Raw genomic sequence first — 23,525 nt, forward strand, 5'->3', positions numbered from 1 at the left:
ATTTATTCATTTCTTTACTCTCAGCTGCTATTTCTCCTTCTCTCCATTAATACCCAAACCTTTTCATCTTTGGAAGGCACATTAGAATTGCCATTGTGTTGATCTAGATTGCTGGCAGTAATACAAGTCAAGCAAGTAGCTCCTCAGTCTACTGCGTTCAGACAGGTTAAGGTTAGGTGCAGAACTAGTGAGCTATTTTTACCACCAGGCAATGTAGCTGTTTTCACCATTAGCCCTAATTTTGCTAGATGGGGTGAAGGTACACCTGTACAACCCATTCCCGTCATGCCTTAGGAATTTTGATACAAGACTTAGAAACATAGTTGTAGGGTTTTTTGTTTTTTGGTTTTTTTTTTTTTGCTTAGAAATCATCCCTGCTGTTCCAGTACTTGTCGTTGCAGTCCTGGTCCTAGGACCACTGCATCAGGTAGAGGAGAAAAAATAAATTAAAAAAAATTTTTTTTGAGGCGATTTGGGGAAGAAAGAAAACAAATATAGTCATTTTACCAGTGTATTCCTCCCTTGGTAAGAGCTGCATAGTCATACCAGCATCCTCCCCAACCCCCATCCCCATATCAACAAGAAAAACAAAAAATCTAGCAGGGACACTCAAGTTCCACTCATGTTGAGTGTGAGTACACACTCATGAAGGTGTGTAAGCAAGCCCTTCATGCTTTTATCTCCCCTTATTTTAGACAACCGATGTTTCAATTGTCCATTTCTACTTCTCTGTCAAACCGTGACTCTAAGGAGGAGATATCTCTGCCCATTGTTGGACATTATGAGCTGTACAGTGTATCTTTGGTCTGAAGAAATGATAGTCAGCCATCCAGATCTATTTAATATCTTCTGTTCTGTTTTTTTTATGGCACGTAGAGCATTTTCATCTTTCACTGGCTAAGCAAAACCTACTACACAGTCAGTTTCAGTTCCTGTCAAGACCCATTTATAGCTCCCCAGGGCTACTAGCATCGGTCTTACTTGCCAGCCATGTTCAGGGCCTTCCCACCAGAGTCTGTGCCCTGTAGCCATCAGCAGTCTCTGTTGCTGACAAACAGAGCAGTTCTTTCTGGCATTATGTGCCTTGGAATTGCCATCTACTAACCAAGCAGCTCTTGAGAGCTGTTCATCTGACACTGCAGAATCCAGCAGTTTTTCACACAGTTCCAGCGTCAGTTCTAGGGGAAAAGAAACTCCTTGCTCAAGGGTATCTCCTCCTTCCATTCCCCAGGTAGTATAAAGCATTTCCATTTTATTATGGAACTCTTCTGGACACTGCCATCCCCATTAGAATGTTTCTCTGACATCACTGGAGACAGTATGGGTATTTCAGGTGTCATAGGGATAGCTTCAGCTAATGTTTCATAGCAAGACAGTAAATGCCCCTCAAGTGGAAATACTCTAGTCCAAACCCCAGTAGTTGTTGCTGGGAGCTACTCAGAGGCTTTAGCCATAATAAGCTTGAGGAGCTGTGCCACAGAGGGTGATGAAGTGGAGAATTTATCCTTCCCAGCACTCTAGCTTCTACCCTGCATTGTGTGGTTCAGGCAATTCTGCTGGTTCCCATTTAGCATATCCAGTTAATATTGCTTGAAGGTCAGATTTACATGCTTTCTGTTTTACAGTACCAGGTAGGGGAAACATTCCCCAATCAGACACAATGTTCAGCCCCATGATACCATCAGGTAAAAGAGATGCAACCACTTCATATGAAGTGTGTTCAAATATACCAACTTTCATAATCCTATTAACCCTTAGATTTTTATGTTCTGTTTTCAGGAACTTCACCCCCAGACCATTTTACCCTTTCTTCTACAAAAAGCTTTGGGTCCCTTGCTGCCAAGGGTTGAGCCAAAGGACTCCAGCCCTTTTGTCAGTAGTTTCCCCCACTATTGCCCCAGGCCAGATGAGATTTTTCACTGTAGTCTCTGCCTTCCAGCTTTTTTTTTTCTCTTTTTTTGAGACAGGGTCTCACTCTGTTGCCCAGGCTGGGGTACAATTGTGCAGTCATGGCTGACTGCAGTCTTGACCTCCTGGGCTCAATCGATCCTCCCACCTCCACCTCCCGAGTAGCTGAGACTACAGGCAGGCACCGCCATGCCCGGCTAATTTTTGTATTTTTTGTAGAGACGGGGTTTCACCATGTTGCCAAGGCTGGTCTCAGACTCCTGGGCTCAAGCAATCTACCCGCTTCTGCCTCCCAAAGTGCTGAGATTATAGACATGAGCCACCCTGACCTGCCCTGCCTTCCAGCTTTTACCATTTCTCCAAACTGGGAGAAATGCAGTAAACTGGTTTGGCATCCTTTAATGTTGGGAGACCAGGTGGGACTCCCTTTGGTCCACTCAGCCTTTGATAGTGTTGTATTACTACTTTGTTTTAGGCCAGGCATGGTGGCTCACACCTGGAATCCTAACACTTAGGAAAGCTGAGGTAGATGGATGGATCTCTTGAGCCTAGAAGTTTGAGACAAGCCTGGGCAACATGGCAAAACCCCATCTCTACAAAAAAGACAAAAATTAGCCAGGCGTGGTTAATTCTTCGGTCTGAAGAAATGATGGTTGGTCATCCAGATCCATTTAGTATCTTCTGTTCTGGTTTTTTTTTTTTTTTTTTTTAAGGTGGAGTTTCGCTCTCGTTGCCCAGGCTGGAGTGCAATGGCACGATCTTGGCTCACTGCACTCTCGCCTCCCTGGTTCAATTGATTCTCCTGTCTCAGCCTCCTGAGTAGCTGGGATTACATGCACCCACCACCATGCCCGGCTAATTTTTTTTTTTTGTATTTTTAGGAGAGACAGAGTTTCACCATGTTGGCCAGGCTGGTCTCAAACTCCTGACCGCAAGTGATCCACCCTCCTCAGCCTCCCAAAGTGCTGGAATTACAGGCCTGAGCCACCATGCCCAGCCAGTTCTCATTTTTTAATGGTTTTTTTTCAGCTACTCAGAGGCTGAGGTGGGAAGATCACTTGGGCCTGGGAGGGAGGGTGAGGCTGCAGTTAGCCGTGATTGCATCACTGCACTCTAGCCTGGGTGACAGAGTGAGACCCTATCTCAAAAAAAAAAACAAAAAAAAAAAAAACAAAGATCTTTGTTTTAACACCATCAGTTTCTATTTTATTCTTTGTTTCTTAATAACCATCTAAAGATTTCCACCCTGCCTTTGAATCTCTCCCTTTTACCTTTCCTGTTTTCTTGTCAACCTAATGTTTTTATTAGCATCTGTAAGACTCATGAGAAGCTGAGACAGCAAGTTTAATAAGGCTTCTTGAACTGTTTATCGATTCTGCAGGAGTACCATCACATGGGGTGCCCATGTAGAAGGAACCTCCTTAACCATAGCATTTACTGTGATCTGGGTAACAGGCATATTCAGCAGGTGAATATCCCTGTTATCACAAAGCCAGTCTCACAAGGCTTGCATACAAAGCACGTTAGCTGCCCCATCTGGGGTGTTACACTTGGCATTTATAGATGATGTTAGGCAGTCCCCATTTTTGGGGGTAAACAGACCTTACAGTGGCATTTATCCAGTCCACCTGGCTGGCCGTTCCCTCAGGAATAATCTCCTGTGTGTCTTGATTCTATATCCCCATCCACGATTGTTCACTAGTGAGCTGTGGGTCCTGCATCAACCCGAATATGCTCTTCCACTCCGTAGCATTTAAAACCAAAGATACTGCCCCTTAAATTAATCACTTTCATAGTCCACTTTAGCAAAGGTTCCCCAGGAAACTGATGATACCAGTCTATAAGATGGAACAATTCCTTCATACTACACCCTTTGGTTTCAGTAGTTACTTGGTTTTGCCCTTCCCCCACATTGACTACCTTCTTGGTCCCACAGGACTTAGAAATGTTTTCTGTTGTCCCTGCATAATTCTCTGCTTTGTGGGTGACTTTGAGGCTGGTGGCCTCAGCTCACACCCACATTTTGAGCTGGGTCCAGCCTCAAGTCCTTATCCAGCACCCTCTTGTACTTTCATTTTAGCCATTATAGATAACAGTGACCAAGAGATTGAATATTGGATTGAATATTTCACTTTTTTCTTATTAGTTTGCATTTCCTTATGTATCCAATGAACCAACGCTTGGAGTTGGATCTATCTGTAAATTCCACTGGTAACTTTAACCTTTGGTAACTGATCTCAACACAGCTGCAGCTTCATACCATTGGTGAGCACATGATCAAAGATTCCTCATTCCCCACCCTTTTATTCTTTTTCTTCCCAAACCACATGATTCCGTGAGTCAGGGCCTTTCCAGCAAATCCTGCTTCACTGACATTAAGTACGCAGGGAAAACTCTCTCTCTTACACCACAACAATCATTAACTTCTGTGAGCAAATGTGTGGGGGTTTCTTCCCCAACACCAAGCAGCAGACACCAGCTGGGTGTTCTCTAATTCAGTTCCAACACTCTCTATCCAGAGATAGTGTCAGATCCCAGAGGTTGAGGGCTCAGTCCCCAAGACTGCCCCTACCCCAGCAGTCATAGTCCAGGCCTCAGGAACTTCTGACTGACCAGCTTCAAGTTAGGATTCCCTCAACCCCCTCTTTAGGTTCAATTAATTTGGGGTGGCTCATAGAACTCAGGGAAACACTTAACATTTATTGGTTTATTGGATTGAAAGTGACTTTTTTTTATATAGACTTTTTTTTTTTTTTTTAATAGAGCAGTTTTAGGTTAACAGCAAAATTGATCTGAAGGTACAGAGTTTCCACGTCCCTCTACCCCCACACATCAACTTGTAGCCTCCCGCACTATATTGCTACAGTCAAGGAGGATTTTTTAAAAGCCAAACACTGCCCTTCAGGACTGTTACTGTGGGAAACTGTTGTTAGTCCAAAAGTGCTGTCCATTGCTCAGAACTTTTTGTAAACTCCCATTAGTGCTAACTTTAGAATCAGTTTTTGTTCACAGAGGGAGTAACATTTTTTGTCACAGGCTTTTTTTTTTTTTTTCGACCAGACATAATATAGTTTAGTCACAGACTTATCCATCAGACTAGGTTTTGAATGACCTATTAGCTATTTATACACATTTAATTTTCCTCTAAAGGTTAAGTTTTAGTCCCACTTGAGGTTGTTCAAAAAGATGCTCTGTGGACCAGGCATATGACATTTTCTATATTTTGTTGTCATTATTTGTTTATATGGTTGTTGTTGCAGGCTTCTTAGTAGGTGAACCAACTAGGTTTGATTCAGTTGTCTGTCCTCTACACCTGTAACTCTTTTTACTTAATAAAGCCATCAGGTCCACATGCAGAACCCACTGACTCGTTTTACACGATATTTTTACATTTTATACAATTTTTATTTAGTTTAATAAATACTCACATAGAACCTAGTATATACTAGAATTGTCCTGTGTACTTTACAAATGTAACTCATTTAATCCTCATAATAACCCTAGAAGGTAGGTGCTGTTATAACTGTTTTATTCTATAATTGAGACACAGAAAGGTTAAGTAGTATCTGGCTGCTCAATAAATGATGAATGGAGGGAAATTTCCCACAGTTACTGATTTAAAGGATACAACACATATTTGAATGCTTAAGCTCTTATATGATTGATTGGAAAATGGATCCTATTATTCTGTGATCCGATCTTGTATACTTAGCTTTTCACCTTGCCAGAGGGCTTTAGTCTTCTCTGTTATCAGACATGAGTGCTTTACTTTGGTGGTAGTCTTTGAGTATTTTGATATGTGATATGAGCACTTCCATTGCAGAGAGAGTGGACTCCAGAGATTGTCATTTCAGGACACTTTGATGGTGTCCAAGACCTAGTCTGGGATCCAGAAGGAGAATTTATTATCACCGTTGGTACTGATCAGACAACTAGACTTTTTGCTCCATGGAAGAGAAAAGACCAATCACAGGTAAAATGTCTTATTTATTTATTTATTTATTTATTTTTTCTTGGGACGGAGTTTCACATCACCCAGGCTGAAGTGCAATGGCGCGATCTCAGCTCACTGCAGCCTCCGCCGCCCAGGTTCAAGCGATTCTCCTGTCTCAGCTTCCCAAGTAGCTGGGATTATAGGTGCCCACCACGACACCCATCTACTTTTTGTATTTTTAGTAGAGACGGGGTTTCACCATGTTGGCCAGACTGGTCTCGAACTCCTGACCTCAGGTGATGCACCCCTGCCCCCCTCAGCCTCCCAAAGTGCTGGGTTATAGGCATGAGCCACTGCAGCTGGCCTCTTCTTATTTTACTAATGTGTTTAAAAGAAAACATCCATGAACACAAGAAAAGTAGGGCAGCCACGCTAGCCATTAGAAAAATGCAAATTAGAACCATGATGAGATACCACCACACACCCTCTTGAATAGCTAAAGTAAAAAATATATTAACAAGTGCTGGTAAGGATGCAGAGCAACTGGAGCTTTCATACATTGCTACTGGGGATGTGGAATGATACAGCCACTCTGGAAAACAGTTGGACATTTTATTTTTTGTTTTTTGTAGAGACAAGGTCTTGCTGTGTTGCTCAGGCTGGCCTTGAACTCCTGGCCTCAAGTGATCCTCCTGCCTCAGCCTCCCAAGTAACTAAGACTACAGGTGTGAGCCACCATGCCCAGCTAATTTTTAGATTTTTTGTAGAGACAGGGTCTTGCTCTGTTGCCTAGTTTCATTATGTCTTGTAATTTTAGGTTTAATTCATTAGGAAGCATTATCGAGTGTACAATAAAAGCCTGAAGTCATATAGTATTAGATAATAGTAGTGAGGGCAGTTTTTGTTTAAGGAAATTTTCACTGTGTTAGGCACCTAGAATAAAACAAAATGTAAAAGATAGATCCTGTGTTCAGGGAGTTTACCATCTAGCTGTAGGGTAGGGCTATAGGTAGGGGGCAGTGGAACTAATGTTTCTGTAATTATTAGATAAGACCAGTTAATTGCTAACTGTTGGCCCTGAGCTCAAACGGTTGTAAAACTTCACTACTGGTAAACCTTGAACTGCTATGTGGTAGAGAAAATCAGGATCCTCTGCTTCAGTTTCTGATAGAAATTCATGGAACTGACTATGGGTCAGTCCGTAAGAGCTAATGAAGTTTGCCACTAACACTACTGCTTCAGTAACACGTGGTAGATTCAAATAAATAGAGTTGAGAACATTGGGAACAGCATCTATAGTCAACTGAAAAACAAGTCAAATGATTTTGAGTGGTTTTCTGTGGCTCTTGGTAATTTTTACCAATACTGCCCAGTTGTGGTTTATTCATGGATGAATTTGCCCCATGGTTATATTTCCATTGTATAGTAAATAATTTTCATCTAATAATTTGCTTATTGAAAATTCAGCTTTTGAATGATCATTTTTGTTTATCCCGTTTTACCCAGGTGACTTGGCATGAAATTGCAAGGCCTCAGATACATGGATATGACCTGAAATGTTTGGCAATGATTAATCGGTTTCAGTTTGTATCTGGAGCAGATGAAAAAGTTCTTCGGGTTTTTTGTGCCCCTCGGAATTTTGTGGAAAATTTTTGTGCCATTACAGGACAATCACTGAATCATGTGCTTTGTAATGTGAGTATTTCTCTAAATATTTTACCTAAATCTAGTCACTTCATTTTAAATTTAAAAAGATTTTTGCCTCAGGCTTTAAATGGAATATATGGGTAGAAAGAAAGTAATATTGTTTCTTAATGTAAGATTTGACAAAGTTTTTTGTGCACTGTGGGGTGTAATGATTTAAATACTAAAATTAGAAATTTTGTGTAGCAAATGAGCTCAAAATACTACAAAGCTGCATTAGTGTTCAATTGAGACATGAATACGATGTTTTATCACAGTGTTAGGTACCTAGAATAGAACAAAATAAAAGATGGATACTGTTTTCAAGGAGATTACCATCTAGCTGTATGGTAGGGGAAGAGGTAGGGGACAGTGGAACTAATGTATCTGCAGTTATTAGATGAGACCAGTTAATTGCTAAATCTTCTGGTACTAAAGTAAATTTCATAGAAGGAAGAGGTCATTGTATTGGAAAAACGAGAACATGTTTAATGGGACTTGATTTGGGTTTTGTAAGGGTAACTTTTTTTTTTATGTTTATACGCCCTTCTAAGAAAGATTTGAGCTACTTATAAAAATACATGGATTATAAAAATTATGAAGTAATTTTGAAAGAAGGAAAATTAAGTAGGAAGATGGGTTACACAGAAGTGCATATTATACAGTCCTTCACTTAGAGTTGAGTCACAAATTTGGTTCTGAGCTCTAAAAGGATAAGTACCCTTTTGATAGGCAAAAAGAAGGGGAGAGAGAGGGAGAGAGCAAAGGGAAGAGAGAGAGAGAGAGCAAAGGGGAGGCCAGAGCTATTGTGGTACCTGTTGGACTAAAGACTGGATAGAAGTGGGGAGAATGGGGAAAGTCCATGGTGGAGGACTTGGGAGGCAGGCACAGTCTGACTGTGGGGTGCTGTTGGGGGCTTCTACACAAAGAGTGATGAAAAGCATTTTGGAAGAGAATTATCTGGAAGCCAAGAGACTCTGAAGGCAGTGAAACTAGCACCAGTCTGGGTAAGACTGGAGAGGAAAATGAAATTCATTAGAAATGAAGTATCCAACTAAATTTCCTGGAATGTATACTCAGCACCTCATGCTACAGGCTTTCTTGATTATGTGAAGAGGATTTAAGATTCTGTTGTGGTTGTTTCTAATAATAATGGACAATAGGAACAAGATCAAAAGGGAAGTCTTAATTGTGGTTATTATGTAGAGCTAAGCGTATGGGAGGTGGAGGGGCAGCTAGTTTCAGGATCTCTTCAGTTCTAGGAATTGAAATGGGGTTTTAGGATTCCATGAGAGGCTTAGTCCCAGTTGTACACTTAGTTCTGTGTCCTAAGATACAGGGATCCTGTAGAGTAGTGAGCTGCTTGCTCTCGTTTGGGTTTTGCTCCCATACTAAGTGTTGGGATAGGTATGTAGGAATGCCTCTTACTGTTCTTTTCCATGTTAGTTTTTCCTGGTTTCTGAGATAAAGCATACTGTTTCTTCTGTCCCAGGTAGCCATTTTTGATGGTTTTAAATTCTTACTATTCATGTTTGTGTCTAGTTTCAGCTTCTGTATTAAAGTCTAAATTGTACAGAACACTCTTAGCAAATGAGCATGTGCCAGTTTTGATGGTTAGCTTATATTTTCACATGTAATAATTTGATTGATATAAATTGCAAAATCTAAGCAGATATTGCCTTTTCAAATGACACTCATACGAAGCTTTAAAATACTCAGTTAGTTAGGTATGTTTAATGAAAATACTATGACTAATGCTGTAACTGTTCCCTTCTGGGAAGCATCTGTGTTTATATGAGCATCATCAGGGGATGTGCCTGTGAGATTATCTTGGAAGTAGAGCTCTGGGCCTTCCATTTTCAGCTCACTGCATTTCCTGTCAGACCCTGAAACCCATTGAAATGTTATGGTTCAACGAGATCCCTTTATGGATGAGAGGATGCCCGACTTTATGGATTGCGTGGGAGTTGGAGGCCTGGTAGGGCCTATCTGTTGGAGAGTGATTGCTTAGCATTGCAGTGTTGGTTCAGGAAGTGAAAGTACAGGTAGACATCCACACAAGATGGTCTTTAAACTGTTTCTCGGCATTTATGAGCATGACTTTTTTGTAGTGCCTGAAGTAACAGTAACTTTTAGTTTTAAAATTAGCAAATAAAACTTTAGCATTTAAAACTTAGATATTATATTTTCTATTCTAGCAAGATAGTGATCTTCCAGAAGGAGCCACTGTCCCTGCGTTGGGATTGTCAAATAAAGCTGTCTTTCAGGGTAAGGCTTTTGTCTTCAAAATTATTAAACCCATAGTGGTACTTAAACCCCAGTCACACACTTGTGTAATGTCTACCTAATGTTTGTTACAGCTGATTTTTTTTTAATCACAATATATGTATCTATCTTTTCTGTCACCTATTTCGTGATAAGTACTCTTTGTACACACTCAGACCACTGAAGTAGATGCAATTTTCACAAAGCATGTTTTTTCCTTTTTTTTTTTTTTTTGAGACAGAGTCTTGCTCTGTCACCCAGGCTGGAGTGCAGTGGCGCGATCTCAGCTCACTGCAACCTCCGCCTCCTGGCTTCAAGCAATTCTCCTGCCTCAGCCTCCCGAGTAGCTGGGACTACAGGCATGTGCTACCATGCCTAGCTAATTTTTGTATTTTTAGTAGAGACAGGGTTTCACCATGTTGGCCAGACTGGTCTGGAACTCCTTACCTCAGGTGATCCACCTGCCTTGGCCTCCCAAACTGCTGTTATTACAGGTGTGAGCCACCACGCCCTGCCACAAAGTATGTTTTTTGGTGTTAGAACTACAGATGGAATGTGGGTAACCTGAAGAGTTGGTTGGGTAGTTTTAAAAGTTTGGAGACTGTTAGATCAAAGAAAATGGAAAGAACTTTTATGGAGTTGATTAATGCCGCCAGGAGCATGTTTGGAAAATACTGGAGTAATGGAAATACTGTTGCCTTTGGAATCACATGGACACAGCTGTGAATTACACCACTTTGAATCACCACTGCTTTCTATCTGGTGGCCTTAATATTGAGACAAGTGAAGGAGATATAAAAATAGTGACTATATTCTTGATGTGTTTCTTCAAACTAGGAGATATAGCTTCTCAGCCTTCTGATGAAGAGGAGCTGTTAACTAGCACTGGTTTTGAGTATCAGCAGGTGGCCTTTCAGCCCTCCATACTTACTGGTAAGAAGTGACAAAGACAATTTAATAAATCGCTAGAACACACAGTATGTTATCTATTGCTGTTGACCTAAATAAGTGCTATAGAATTCACTTTTGTATTTGGATGAACATAGAAAAAAATAGCTTCAATTTATTCTAGAGCCTCCCACTGAGGATCATCTTCTGCAGAATACTTTGTGGCCTGAAGTTCAAAAACTGTAAGTTAAACTGTATTTAGCTCTTTGGTCTGATTCTGTCATAACTTCTGACTTTTCCTCCCCACCCCACAATTTGATTTCTCCTTTTTCTTCCTTCTACCTACCTTTTCCTCCTCTTCTATATATCTCTTAGTGGCTCTTCATAAGGAATGAGAATTAAACCTCATGTTTATTTTTATATTACTGTTTATTATGTTCATTAGTTTTGTTTATTCATCTTATTTTTAAAGTAGAGAAGCATAACAATATATATTTTTTCTTTATTAAAAAGACTTGGCTGGGTACAGAGGCTCACACCTGTAATCACAGCACTTTGGGAGGCCGTAGAAGGAGGATCACTTGAGGCCAGGAGTTTGAGACCAGCCTTGACAACATAGCGAGACCCCATCTCTACAAAAAATTTTTAAAAATTAGCCAGGCATGATGATGCATGCCTGTAGTCCAAAGCTACTTGAGAGGCTGAGGCTGGAGGATTGCTTCTGCCCAGGAATTGGAGGCTGCAGTGAGCCATGATTGCACCACTGCACCCCAGCCTGGGTGACAGAGTGAGACCTTGCCTCGAAAAAAAAAAAAAAAAAGACTTAAGTTTTGTTGTTAGTCATGGTCTTTTTGTCTTTGATGGTTCCTGATGAAGACTTTTCCATGGTTTATTGTTTAGATACTGGCTGGTTGAAAGTAGGAGGTGAAAACTTGTATGTTAATTGTTTGAATGAGTTATATTACTTATAGGAAGCTGGCATTTTTCTCCCATCTCCCTGTCTTTCTCTCAAATGTTTGCCTAGACAAACCTATAATGTTCCTTAAAAGAATTGTATGTTAGCTAGAGAGGTTGATGTTATTCTTTTTACTTTCAAAAATTGTGTAGCATGAGAATAGATTCATTTGCTAATAGTACATTTTTTTCTTTTTAAATTTTAGATATGGGCATGGTTATGAAATATTTTGTGTTACTTGTAACAGTTCAAAGACTCTGCTTGCCTCAGCTTGTAAGGTAGGGAAGTTTACTTTTGATTCTGTTTGGTCACAGGTTATTTGGGTCATCAGGCTCCTGCAACTTTGGTAATGATTTAGGCAGAACTCTATGTGAAAGGCCACTAGTGCTTGGTTTTTTGAATCTTACTTTCTCAATTTTTCTTACCCTTCTGTCTCTTCAAAAGCTTATGGTTTCATTTTAAGTCTGTTTCAGCTGCACATTTTGAGCTTATCTGTGCCCCGCCGCTAAAAGTGATTTAATCAGGTATCTCAAAATGACACCTGCAATCCCAGCTACTCAGGAGGCTGAGACATGCGAATCACTTGAACCCCAGAGGTGGCAGTTGCAGTGAGGCAAGATCGCGCCACAGCACTCCAGCCTGGGTGACAGAGTGAGACTCTGTATATAAAACAACGATATCTCAAAATGACACCTAAAAATGTGATAAATTTTAAATAATTGGAGTCATAGAGACGCAGGGAAATGAGAAGAGGAAACCTGGAGTGAAGTCCATCAGACTTTTTTTTGAGGACACTCTTTTCACTGACCTAAGGTAGATGACTTTTGCATTTACCTAGAAGGATGGTCTTGAATTCATCATTCAGTATTTATCCATATCCTATGGAATGATATAGCAATTGTGGAGGATTATCTGAAGGGTCTGAAACCCACACATTCGTCTTAAATTTTCTGAAATTTATTTACTTGTTTTAAATATGATGATAAGGGCTGCCCACCTGCATGGGCTCGTGTCCCTGCTTTTACTGTGGATTTATGCCGCTGATCTGCATTGAGAGGCATCATAAGAAATACTGCTGTGCTTCCCCTACACCCACCCCTACCCGACTTGTTTATTCTTTGAAATGGTACTGAGAGGACTTCCTTCTCTTGTAGGAGCCTTTGGGAAAAATGGAGTTCAGTAGTTCAAATGTCTGGGCTTCTACTGAGCAGATAATTTGTTTCTAACTTAGGGCACTGTGAATCCTGTAATTGATTTTTTCTTTTCCCTTTTTAAGTTGACTCACAACAAGATGTGTATCCTCTAAACATTTTTTAACAGCTTTATTTAGGGTTATTAACATACTATAAATGGTATGTTTAATGTGAACAATTTGATAAGTTTTGACATGTTTATCCCTGTATAAATCATCACTACAATCAAGATACTGTATATATCCATCAACCCCCAACATTTTCTGTGCTCTTTGGCAATTCCTCTCTTCTGCCTCTCCCTTTTCCCTCCTGCCTCCATCCCTACGAAACCACTTGTCTGCTTTTTGTCATGATAGAGTAGTTTACATTTTCTAAAATTGTATATAAATAGGATCATGTAAGTATGTACTTTTTTGGTTTTGCTTCTTTCATTCATCATAATTGTTTGAGATTTATCCATGTTTTTGCATGCATCAGTAGTTCATGCCTTCTTAATGCTGAGTAGTTTTACCTTGTACAGATGTACCACCATTTATTGATCCATTCACTTATTAATGGACATTTGGGTTGTTTTCCAGTTTTGGGCTTTTACCGATGGTACAGTTATGAAAATTTATGTACAAATCTCTGCGTGGATATATGCTTTCATTCTCTTGAGTACATATCTGTGAGTGGAATTGCTGGATGGTATGGTAGATGTATATTTAAAATTTTAAGACAGTTGACATGCTGTGTTCCGCAGTGGTTATACATTTTTGCAGCAGTGTATTAGATTTCCAGTTGCTCTGCACCCTCACCAGCACTTAGTATCAGTCTTTTTAACTTTAACCATTCTAGTAAGTGTGTAGCAGCTCATTATGGCTGTGATTTGTATTTCTCTAATGATATTAAGCATCTTTTCATGTGCTAATTTTTATCCATATGAAAATACGGTGAAACTATTCAAATCTTTTGCCCATTTATTTATTAGATTGTTTTCTTACTGAGTTTTGAAAAGTTTTTAAAGTTTTTTTTATAGATTTAGGGGTACAAGTGCAACTGTGTTACATGGATATATTGTGTCTTGTTGAACTCTGGATTTTAGCATACCCATCACCTGAATAGTATACCTTGGACCTTGAGTATTGCATTCCTCAACCCCTCCCACCTTTTTGATTCTCCAGTGTCTACTATTATTCCACACCATATGTCTATGTGTACCCATTGTTTAGCTCCTCCTTGTAAGCAAGGATGTCTGGTTTTTGGCTTTTTGCTTCTGAGTCATTTCCCACTTAGGAGAATGGCTTCTAATTCAATCCATTTTGCTGCAGAAGACATGATTTCATTGTTTTTTATGGCTGAGTAGTAGTTCATGGTGTGTGTGTGTGTGTGTGTGTATACACACCACATTTTAAAAATCCAATTATCCATTGATGGACACTGAACAGTTTTTTATATACCCTGGATACAACTTTATCACATGTGCTTATGTAGATATTTTTTCTCAGTGGCTTGTCATTCTCCTAACAGTGTCTTTCAAATAGCATATGTTTTATGTTTTGGTGAAGTCCAGTTTATCAATTTTTTTTTTTTTAATTAGGCTGTGTCTTTCTTATATCTAGTCTTTGATTCAAGGTCACAAGGATTTTTCTGCTGTGTTTTGTTCTAGGAGTTTTATGGATTTTTAGCTTTTGCCTTTAGACCTATGATACTTTCAAATTAATTCCTGTATTTGTCATGGAGTATAGATTAAAATTGATTTTCTTTTATTATAGATACCAGTTTCAGCATCATTTTTTTAAAAGACTATCCCCTTCATCACTGTGTTTTGTCCCTTTGTCTAAAGTCGGTTGTTCATATATGTGGGTCTGTTCCCTAGACTATATTCTGTTCTGTTGATCTTTTTTGATATGATGCCAGTACCATACTCTGTTAGTAACGATAGTGTTTTAATAATACATCTTGAAATTAGGAAGTATAGAGTTATTCTGGCTATAGTAGATCCTTTATTTTGCATTTTAGAATCAGCTTAAGAGTTTCTGCAAAAATACCTGCAGGAATTTTAATGGAGATTGCATTGATTCTCTAGATCAATTTGGGGAGAATTTTAACAATATTGAGTATTTTGATATATGAATGCAATATGCCTGTCATTCGTTCAGGTCTTTGATTTCTCTCAGGATTGATCTTTTTAAAAGTAAACCCTTTATTTTGGAATAATTTTCATTTTTTCCCGCTCCATGCCACAGTTTTGCGTTTTATTTTTTCCCCCTCCATGTCATAGTTTTGATCATGGAATAATTTTTTAAGATCTGAGAGCTACAGTGAAAAGGAAAAAAAGAAAGAAAGAAAACATGATACTGTAGTCCCCGATGATTCATTTTTTCTAATCCCAGTCATCTGTAATTCTTCCCAGAGATTAGAAATGCTTGTAGTATGTTATCTCCTAGGAATTTTTTTTGGAATTCAAACAGATAAATAAAATATACTCATAGAAACAATGTGTTGTTTTTAAAATGTTTTCTCTTCAGTTTATTTTTACTTACTAGCTTCATTGTTTCATCTCTGTCCTACAGGCAGCTAAGAAAGAGCATGCAGCTATCATTCTTTGGAACACTACATCTTGGAAACAGGTGCAGAATTTAGTTTTCCACAGTTTGACAGTCACGCAGATGGCCTTCTCACCTAATGACAAGTTCTTGCTAGCTGTTTCCAGAGATCGAACCTGGTCATTGTGGAAAAAGCAGGATACAATCTCACCTGAGTTCGGTAAAACAGCTTCTGATTGGGAAAGTTATTAGTGAAACAGTTATGTCCATTTTATCTACATTAAGCAGCTTTAGTTAAGAGAAAGATAACAGAGTGAAGGGTAGAGCCTCATGTCTTTGAAGCCTTTCAAAGTTCTTGGATAACTGAGGAAGACTTGACCTTCCTTGTAAGATTTAAATGGAGATGATCTTTATTTGGGTTGACCTACTTGTGATTATGTAGTCAAGATGGCATGCATTCAGATATCTCAGTTCAAGAAACATAAACATCTGTATGTAGGAAGTTAGGTTTTGCAAATGGTGATAGAATGCTACCACAAAACCTAATGGATGATGTGTCCTGAGCTAGGATTTTATGGGACAGGAATAATGAAGATACAACTGAGAAAACTCATGGTTGAGTGGTTTCTTCTCTCTGAACTACTTTATTAATATAGTACTATTTTAAATTATGAAATGTAGAGGAAACCATTATCCTTAGCTTTTTCCTACCCTCTCCAGTCACCTCCTTCGTTGAGAAGGGCATATTAGGCATCCATCTGGATAACATGACCCCTGAGCAAGGTGTTAGCCCACCTACCCACATTCTACTCTGAACCTGTCATAAACTGAAAAAAGAAAGAAGACTAAAAACCTTTGTGTAGTTGGGGCAGTGGCCTATTCCTGTTCCCCTAGTTTCTTTTGGTGGATAAGTTCTAGAGAGTGTTTAAAGTATATTTGCATTGTTTAATCCTGTTTTTAATTTTTCCATTGATAAGACTTGCATACAGTTTGGTTTTGTGATATTTCTGGTCTGTTTGTTTCTTGTGTTTTAGAGAACACCCAGGGACTGTAAAGTATACTCAGCAATATGTTTTAGAACAGACTGCTTTTTTTTGCGTCACTAATCTTTTCCTAACATGCAGCATTTACTGTTTAAAAAGCTAAAGTCGGCCAGGCACAGTGGCTCATGCGTGTGATCCCAGCACTTTGGGAGGCCAAGGTGGGCGGATCACCTGAGGTCAGGAGTTCAAGACCAGCCTGGCCAACATGATGAAACTCCATCTCTACTGAAAATACAAAAAATTGGCCGGGCATGATGGTGCACGCCTGTAATCCCAGCTACTTGGGAGGCTGAGGCAGGAGAATCGTTTCAACCCAGGAGGCAGAGGTTGCAGTGAGCCAAGATGGCGCCATTGCACTCCAGCCTAGGCGACAGAGCAAGACTCTGTCTCAACAAAATAAAAAATAAGTTAAAGTTGGACGGGTGCGGTGGCTCACACCTGCAATCCCACCACTTTGGGAGGCCAAGGCAGGTGGATCATTTGAAGTCAGAAGTTTGAGACCAGCCTAGCCAATATGGTGAAACCCCATCTCTACTAAAAAAAAAGTAAAAATTAGCCAGGCATGGTGGTGCATGCCTGTAATCCCCGCTACTCAGGAAGCTGAGACAGGAGGATTGCATGAACCTGGGAGATGAAGGTTGCAGTGAGTGGAGATCCCACCACGGCGCTCCAGCCGGGGCATTAGAGTGAGACTTCATCCTCCTGCAAAAAGAAAAAATTGTATTAATAACGTATTTATTAATTTGTTATATCTTTATGGGTTATGGAGTAATAATAGATACACTCTTATTCCCTCCTCATAAACAGTTATGTGGATTTTGTTTTTTAGGAGTTTTTTTTTTTTTTTTTGAGACAGAGTTTCCCTCTTGTTCCCTAGGCTGGAGTGCAGTGGTATGATCTCAGCTCACTGCAGCCTCCGCCTCCTGGGTTCAAGCGATTCTCCTGCCTCGGCCTCCTGAGTAGCTGGGATTAAAGGCGCCTGCTACCACACCTGGCTAATTTTTTGTAATTTTAGTAGAGACGGGGTTTCATCATGTTGGGCAGGCTGGTCTTGAACTCCTGACCTCAGGTGATCCACCCGCCTCTGCCTCCCAAAAGTGCAGGGATTATAGGTGTGAGCCACCATGCCTAGCCAACAGTTAGGTGTGATAGGTTTAGTCCATATAAGGGCTAGAAGTTGCCTTATACTTAAAAGGAAAATATTTTCTTAAGATTTCTTTTTTTAAACATTAAGTGGTGCATTAATCTTTTTTCTATAGCCTAATATGCAAATCTGCCTACTTTGAGTAAGGCTAAATAGCTTGAGGCTTCTTCTATAGGCGTGAGTTGAACTTCAGTTGAGTGTTTGGAAGATGTTTGTCATCAGTCGCTAGAGAGTGACCAATCAGTACAAAAGCATTCCCTACTAGAAAAATAGCTATGTCCACAGCCTTCTGGTGAGGGGTTGGTTGCCTGGCTTCAGTCTATTTCAAAAGTCAGTGCATATAAATTGAGTATTAAGTCATATGGTGTATATGGCACTTAAACATCACTTCCTAACAGGTAAAAACCCAGCTTTCTCTCCTTTGTGAATAGTGTATACATATTTCTTTCAGAGCCAGTTTTTAGTCTTTTTGCCTTCACCAACAAAATTACTTCTGTGCACAGTAGAATTATTTGGTCTTGTGATTGGAGTCCTGATAGCAAGTATTTCTTCACTGGGAGTCGAGACAAAAAGGTAATCATTTAAAAACTTAATATTTTTTCAAATGTAAAAATAATATTTTTGTAGGTATGTTTGAATAAAAAACACATAATCCTGCCTTTCTGTTACGGCTTTTAAGAATCAGCTATGTATTCCTTTCTGTTTTTCATATATGTACATATAAAAAAAGACTTTTCTTGTTAAATTCTATAAGTAAATTTCTCTGAAATGTCAAAAATATGAGGAGAAGACCTTTCAGACATATGACCTTCAGCAAATGGTCCCAGTGGAAGAAGAATAATAAATGAAATTAATCAAGACCAAGAAACCAGGAGGGCAGCGGGAGGTAGGGGAATAAGGGAAAAACTATTTTCTAGTTTTCTTACTTTTATGAATTTAACATTTTTCTGTAATAAATGATTGTTACCTTTTCATTTGGTGCTAGAAGTGGGTGGAGTATGACTGACCCAAGCTTTAAAAAAAGTCAAAACAAAGTAGCTAGAATTTTTTTTTTGTTTGTTTTTGTTTTGAGACAGGATCTCAGGTATAGTGGTACAGTCACGGCTCACTGCAGCCTGGACCTCCTGGGCCCAAGCAATTTTCCCACCTCAGCCTTGGCCTCCCAAGTAGGTGGGACTACAGGTGCTCACCACCACGCCCAGCCATTGTTTTAACTGTGTAGAGATGGGGTCTTGCCATGTTGCCAGGCTGGTCCCAAACTCCTGGGCACAAGCAGTCCTCCCACTTTGGCCTCCCAAAGTGTTGGAATTACAGGCATGAGCCACCACACCTAGCCTCGGAGTATGTTCTCCAACATGACCTTCACCTTTGTTCTCTGGGAAATGTCCACCTCACCTCTGGTCTTTCCTTTGTTTTCATACTCTTTAAAATATCCTTTTGTTCCTACAGACTGGAGGTGGTGAAGCAGTTTAGTGTTGCCATTCCTCTCCCTGCCTTCTTTAGTCACAGACAAGGTACAGATCACTGAAGTGGAGGGCTAGCACAGGCAGGGTGTCACTCAGGCTAAACACTTTCATGTCAGCCTCTATGGCAGACTTTACGTCTCAGACCCTCCCTTCTGTTCATTTGCCTGCTCTTTCTTTCTTGGCATTGGTGTGCCTGTGCTGTGCTCGATGCTGAGGAAAAAGGACTGCTTTTGTCCCCCACAGTCATACTGTATTAATCTGTTTTCACGCTGCTATAAAGAACTGCCTGAGACTGGGTAATTTATAAAGGAAAGAGGTTTAATTGACTCACAGTTCCTCAGGGCTGGGGAGGCCTCAGGAAACTCAGTCATGGCAGCAGGTGAAGCAAACACATCCTTCTTCACTTGGTGGCAGGAGAAAGAAGTGCTGAGCAAAAGGGGGAAGCCTCTTATAAAACCATCAGATCTCGTGAGAACTCACTCACTATCATGAGAAGAGCATGGAGGTAACCACCCCCATGATCCTATTACCTCCTACTGTGTCCCTCCCACAACATACGGGGATTATGGGAACTACAATTCAAGATGAGATTTGGGTGGGGATACAGCCAAACCATATCACATGCCTATAGAACATGGTCCAGCTGCTACTCTCAGGGATAGGTCAGGGATCCAGCAGACAAAGCAGCATTCGCTGGGCATTCTCTGAAATGTACTTCTGCTTGCTTGGACAAAGCCTTCTGCTCAGAATCTTGCTTTGGTTCTGCATTTTGCTACTGTTGTCCACTTCATTTCTCTCTCCATTTCTTTTCTTTTTTTTTTTTTTTGAGATGGAGTTTCACTCTTGTTGCCTAGGCTGGAGTGCAGTGGCGTGATCTTGGCTCACTGCAACCCCCGCCTCCCAGGTTCAGGCGATTCTTCTGCCTCAGCCTCCTGAGTAGCTGGGATTACAGGCACCCACCACCACGCCTGGCTAATTTTTTGTATTGTTAGTAGAAACGGGGTTTCACCATGTGGGCCAGGCTGGTTTTGAACTCCTGGCCTCAAGCAGTCCACCCGTCTCGACCTCCCAAACTGGTAGGAGTATAGGTGTGAGCCACCACGCCCAGCCCACTCTCCATTTCTTTGTGACCATTCACACATCCTTGAGGCATGAGTTTCCAGGGAAGCCTCATTTCATGAGGGGTATCATCTAGGTCAGGTTTTCCTCATAGCTGAGTAGATTCCCTGAGCAATGGACAGTGTAGAGGAAGAGCTAGAAAGCTGACTAGTTCTTTTTTTTTTTTTTTTTTTTGAGACGGAGTTTCACTCTTGTTGCCCAGGCTGGAGTGCAGTGGCACGATCTCGGCTCACTGCAACCTCTGCCTCCTAGGTTCAAGCGATTCTCCTGCCTTAGCCTCCCTAGCAGCTGGGATTACAGGCACCCGCCACCACGCCCTGCTTATTTTTTATATTTTTAGTAGAGAAGGGGTTTCACTATGTTGGCCAGGCTGGTCTTGAACTCCTGACCTCAGGTGATCCACCCACCTCGGCCTCCCAGAGTGCTGGGATTACAGGTATGAGCCACCACGCCCAGCCCGAAAGCTGATTAGTTCTTAAACATTTTGTAGTAGCTTCTTGGGGAAGTGCATGAGCCTACTGATGGGACTCCACTGGATCAGAACCAATTTGTGAGTATAGAAGGCAGGTTAGACACCTCTTTGTGGTCTCTGGGCAGGAATGCTTTGTCTTTGGACCAAGACGAGCTCTCAGAGATGCATGTCTGCTGTACTGTACCTTCTTTGTAATGCTTGAAATGTTCTCAAGTCCTGGCACATCATACACGAATGTAATGATGCATTTTTAAAAATACCAGAGCAAATACTTTGTTTTATCTTTGCCAATGAAACTGTAGTACATTGCTAGAAACCTTGCAAAGAGAAGGCTTTACAGTGTGTGATCTGTCTGTATTAGGTGGTTGTCTGGGGTGAGTGCGACTCCACTGATGACTGTATTGAGCACAACATTGGCCCCTGCTCCTCAGTCCTGGACGTGGGTGGGGCTGTGACAGCTGTCAGCGTCTGCCCAGCGCTCCACCCTTCTCAACGGTCAGTCTCTGTGTGGGGCTTAGTTTTAAGAGGACCACTTGGTTTCTTAATATGTAGCCCTCATGTCATTTCATTTTTGAATTCTCCTAGCCTCTGAGTTACTGTCTTTTTTTTTTCTTTGTCTTTTTTCTTTTTCTTTTTTCTTTTTTTTTTTTTTTGAGATGGAGTCTCACTCTGTCGCCCAGGCTGGAATGCAGTGGCATGATCTCTGCTCACTGCAACCTCTGCCTTCTGAGTTTAAGCGATTCTCCTGCCTCAGCCTCCCAAGTAGGTGGGATTATAGGCATGTGCCATCACGCCTGGCTCATTTTTTTGTATTTTTAGTAGAGATGGAGTTTCACCATGTTGGCCAGGCAGGTCTTAATCTCCTGACCTCAGGTGATCCACCTGCCTCGGCCTCCCAAAGTGCTGGGATTACAGGTGTATGCCGCCGTGCCTGGCCTGAGTTACTGTCTTTTCCAAAATGCTTATGTTTCTCATAATAATTTTTAAATTGATAGAATCTAATGATTCAGAATGTAAAATACAGGTTAGGAATGTGGCTCAAAGATTCTTACTTCACCAAATCTAGGACTATAATACTTTCTCTGTAACAAGCATCTTCAGTGGAACAAGGGTCCCTGCAGCCAGCTGGGGAAACACTGGCTCATGGGCTTTGTCAGCAGAGGACACAGATAAATCTGTGTGCAGCCCCTGTAAAGAGGAGGCTCCTTGAGGACACAGCAGAGCAGTGCAGCATGTCCTGGGCTGATGCCTGCAGAGTCTTTTGTAAGGCAGGGACAGTTGGGACACTGTGAAGAACTACTTCAGAGCAATGACGGAGATAACAATTTCATGCTAAGTTAATCACTGTTGTCCCCCTCCCTTAAAAACAGATATGTGGTTGCAGTAGGATTGGAGTGTGGAAAGATTTGCTTATATACCTGGAAAAAGACTGATCAAGTTCCAGAAATAAATGACTGGACCCACTGTGTAGAAACAAGTCAAAGGTATTTCTTTCCTATTTTTGTTTCCATCACATTAACTAGAAATTATGGGGTCTTTCGTGGCAAATTTTATGCCACATTTTCGTGGAGAGGGACATATATCTGTATTCGTCGTGTCTACCACTTTGTTTTGTGGTAATCGGAAATTGATACATGTGGTAATCTGAAACTGATATATTGCACTTGATTTTTAAAAGTTTGCTTGACCAAATTGCTTGCGTGCATAATATTATTTTTATAAACAACCATTTGAGATGAAAGTGATTTTCATAATGGTGTGTTGTAGAATTTGACTACAGTAGATTCTTAATTTGATTCAAAATGTTTGTGATTTTTAAAGATATTCTGGATTGCACTTTGGTAGCCGTATCCTTATGATTGAGCCCTTTACCTCAAAAGATCCTATAGGGAGCTTTCAGGCATAGCAAGTCTCATGCCCTGGGCCTCATGCATTTGCCACCTGAGCTGGCATAGAGCACCTGCTGTTTACAACCTCCTCCCCATCCCACCCACCTAGACAGCAGGGATCACTTTTGATCTACCCTTTTACAGGTTTTATTCTTTTTGTGTGTGTGTGTGAGAGACAGGGTCTCACTCTGTCACCTAGGCTAGAGTGCTGTGGCAAGATCCCAGCTCACTGCAACCTCTGCCTCCCAGGCTCAATCAGTCTTCCTACCTCAGCCTCCCAAATAGCTGGGACTACAGACACGCACCACCATGCCCGGCTAATTTTTTTTGTATTTTTAGTAGAGATGGGGTTTCATTGTGTTGGCCAGGCTGGTCTCCATCTCCTGGGCTCAAGCAATCCTCCTGTCTTGGCCTCCCAAAGTGCTAGAGTTACAGGCATGGGCCACTGTGCCTGGCCCACATTTTATTTAAAAATGCCTAAATGTGGCTGGGTGTGTTGGCTCATGGTCTCTACCAAAAATAAAAGAAATTAGCCAGGTGTGATGGTGCATGACTGTGGGTCCCAGCTACTTGGGAGGGTGAAGTGGGAGGATCACTTGAGCCCAGGAGGTTGAGGCTGCAGCAAGCCATAATCACACCATTGCACTCCAGCCTGGGTGAATGAGAGCCTGTCCCCCACAAAAAAGTATAAACGTTCAGAAAGCTACTAATATCATTCTGTGTTATGTTTTCTTAGGCTTTTTCAACCTTCGTATGTCTGTACTGTTGAAAATACAATTTCAAATAGCAATTTCAAATGACAGTATGATGAGGGTGAGTGCTTAATGGAGAGAGATTTGTGAGCAATGTCTTAAAACATATTTCATCCAGCAGATCTTGTCTCCATGTCAGCCAAGCATGTTAGTGCTCATTATAATTACATTTATTAAAATGAGATATTGCCATGCCCCCGTGGCTTCTCTCCTGCCTCTCTGGGCTGGGTTTAGCAGTTGAACTAGTTTGTGCTGTTGGCTTGCTGAAGAGGGAAGAAATCTGTTG

General features: G+C 40.9%; 1 protein-coding gene across 3 annotated transcripts in view; it reads left to right on the top strand.

Moving 5' to 3' along the window:
* Positions 1-23,525, top strand: part of ELP2 (elongator acetyltransferase complex subunit 2) — a 44,700-nt gene that overhangs the window by 19,058 nt on the left and 2,117 nt on the right. For 2 of the 3 annotated variants that reach the window (XM_024235789.3, XM_054538205.2), the window contains 10 exons: positions 5,732-5,881; positions 7,349-7,537; positions 9,724-9,793; positions 10,628-10,723; positions 10,863-10,920; positions 11,839-11,911; positions 15,382-15,574; positions 17,993-18,114; positions 20,960-21,093; positions 21,969-22,082. In XM_024235789.3, coding sequence (XP_024091557.2) covers positions 5,732-5,881; positions 7,349-7,537; positions 9,724-9,793; positions 10,628-10,723; positions 10,863-10,920; positions 11,839-11,911; positions 15,382-15,574; positions 17,993-18,114; positions 20,960-21,093; positions 21,969-22,082 — 1,199 coding nt within the window. The remainder of the gene's footprint in view (positions 1-5,731; positions 5,882-7,348; positions 7,538-9,723; positions 9,794-10,627; positions 10,724-10,862; positions 10,921-11,838; positions 11,912-15,381; positions 15,575-17,992; positions 18,115-20,959; positions 21,094-21,968; positions 22,083-23,525) is intronic. The other variant, XR_002912214.3, reaches the window with a different exon arrangement.

The sequence above is a fragment of the Pongo abelii genome, chromosome 17, assembly GCF_028885655.2.
Source record: "Pongo abelii isolate AG06213 chromosome 17, NHGRI_mPonAbe1-v2.0_pri, whole genome shotgun sequence".
NCBI lineage: Eukaryota > Metazoa > Chordata > Mammalia > Primates > Hominidae > Pongo > Pongo abelii.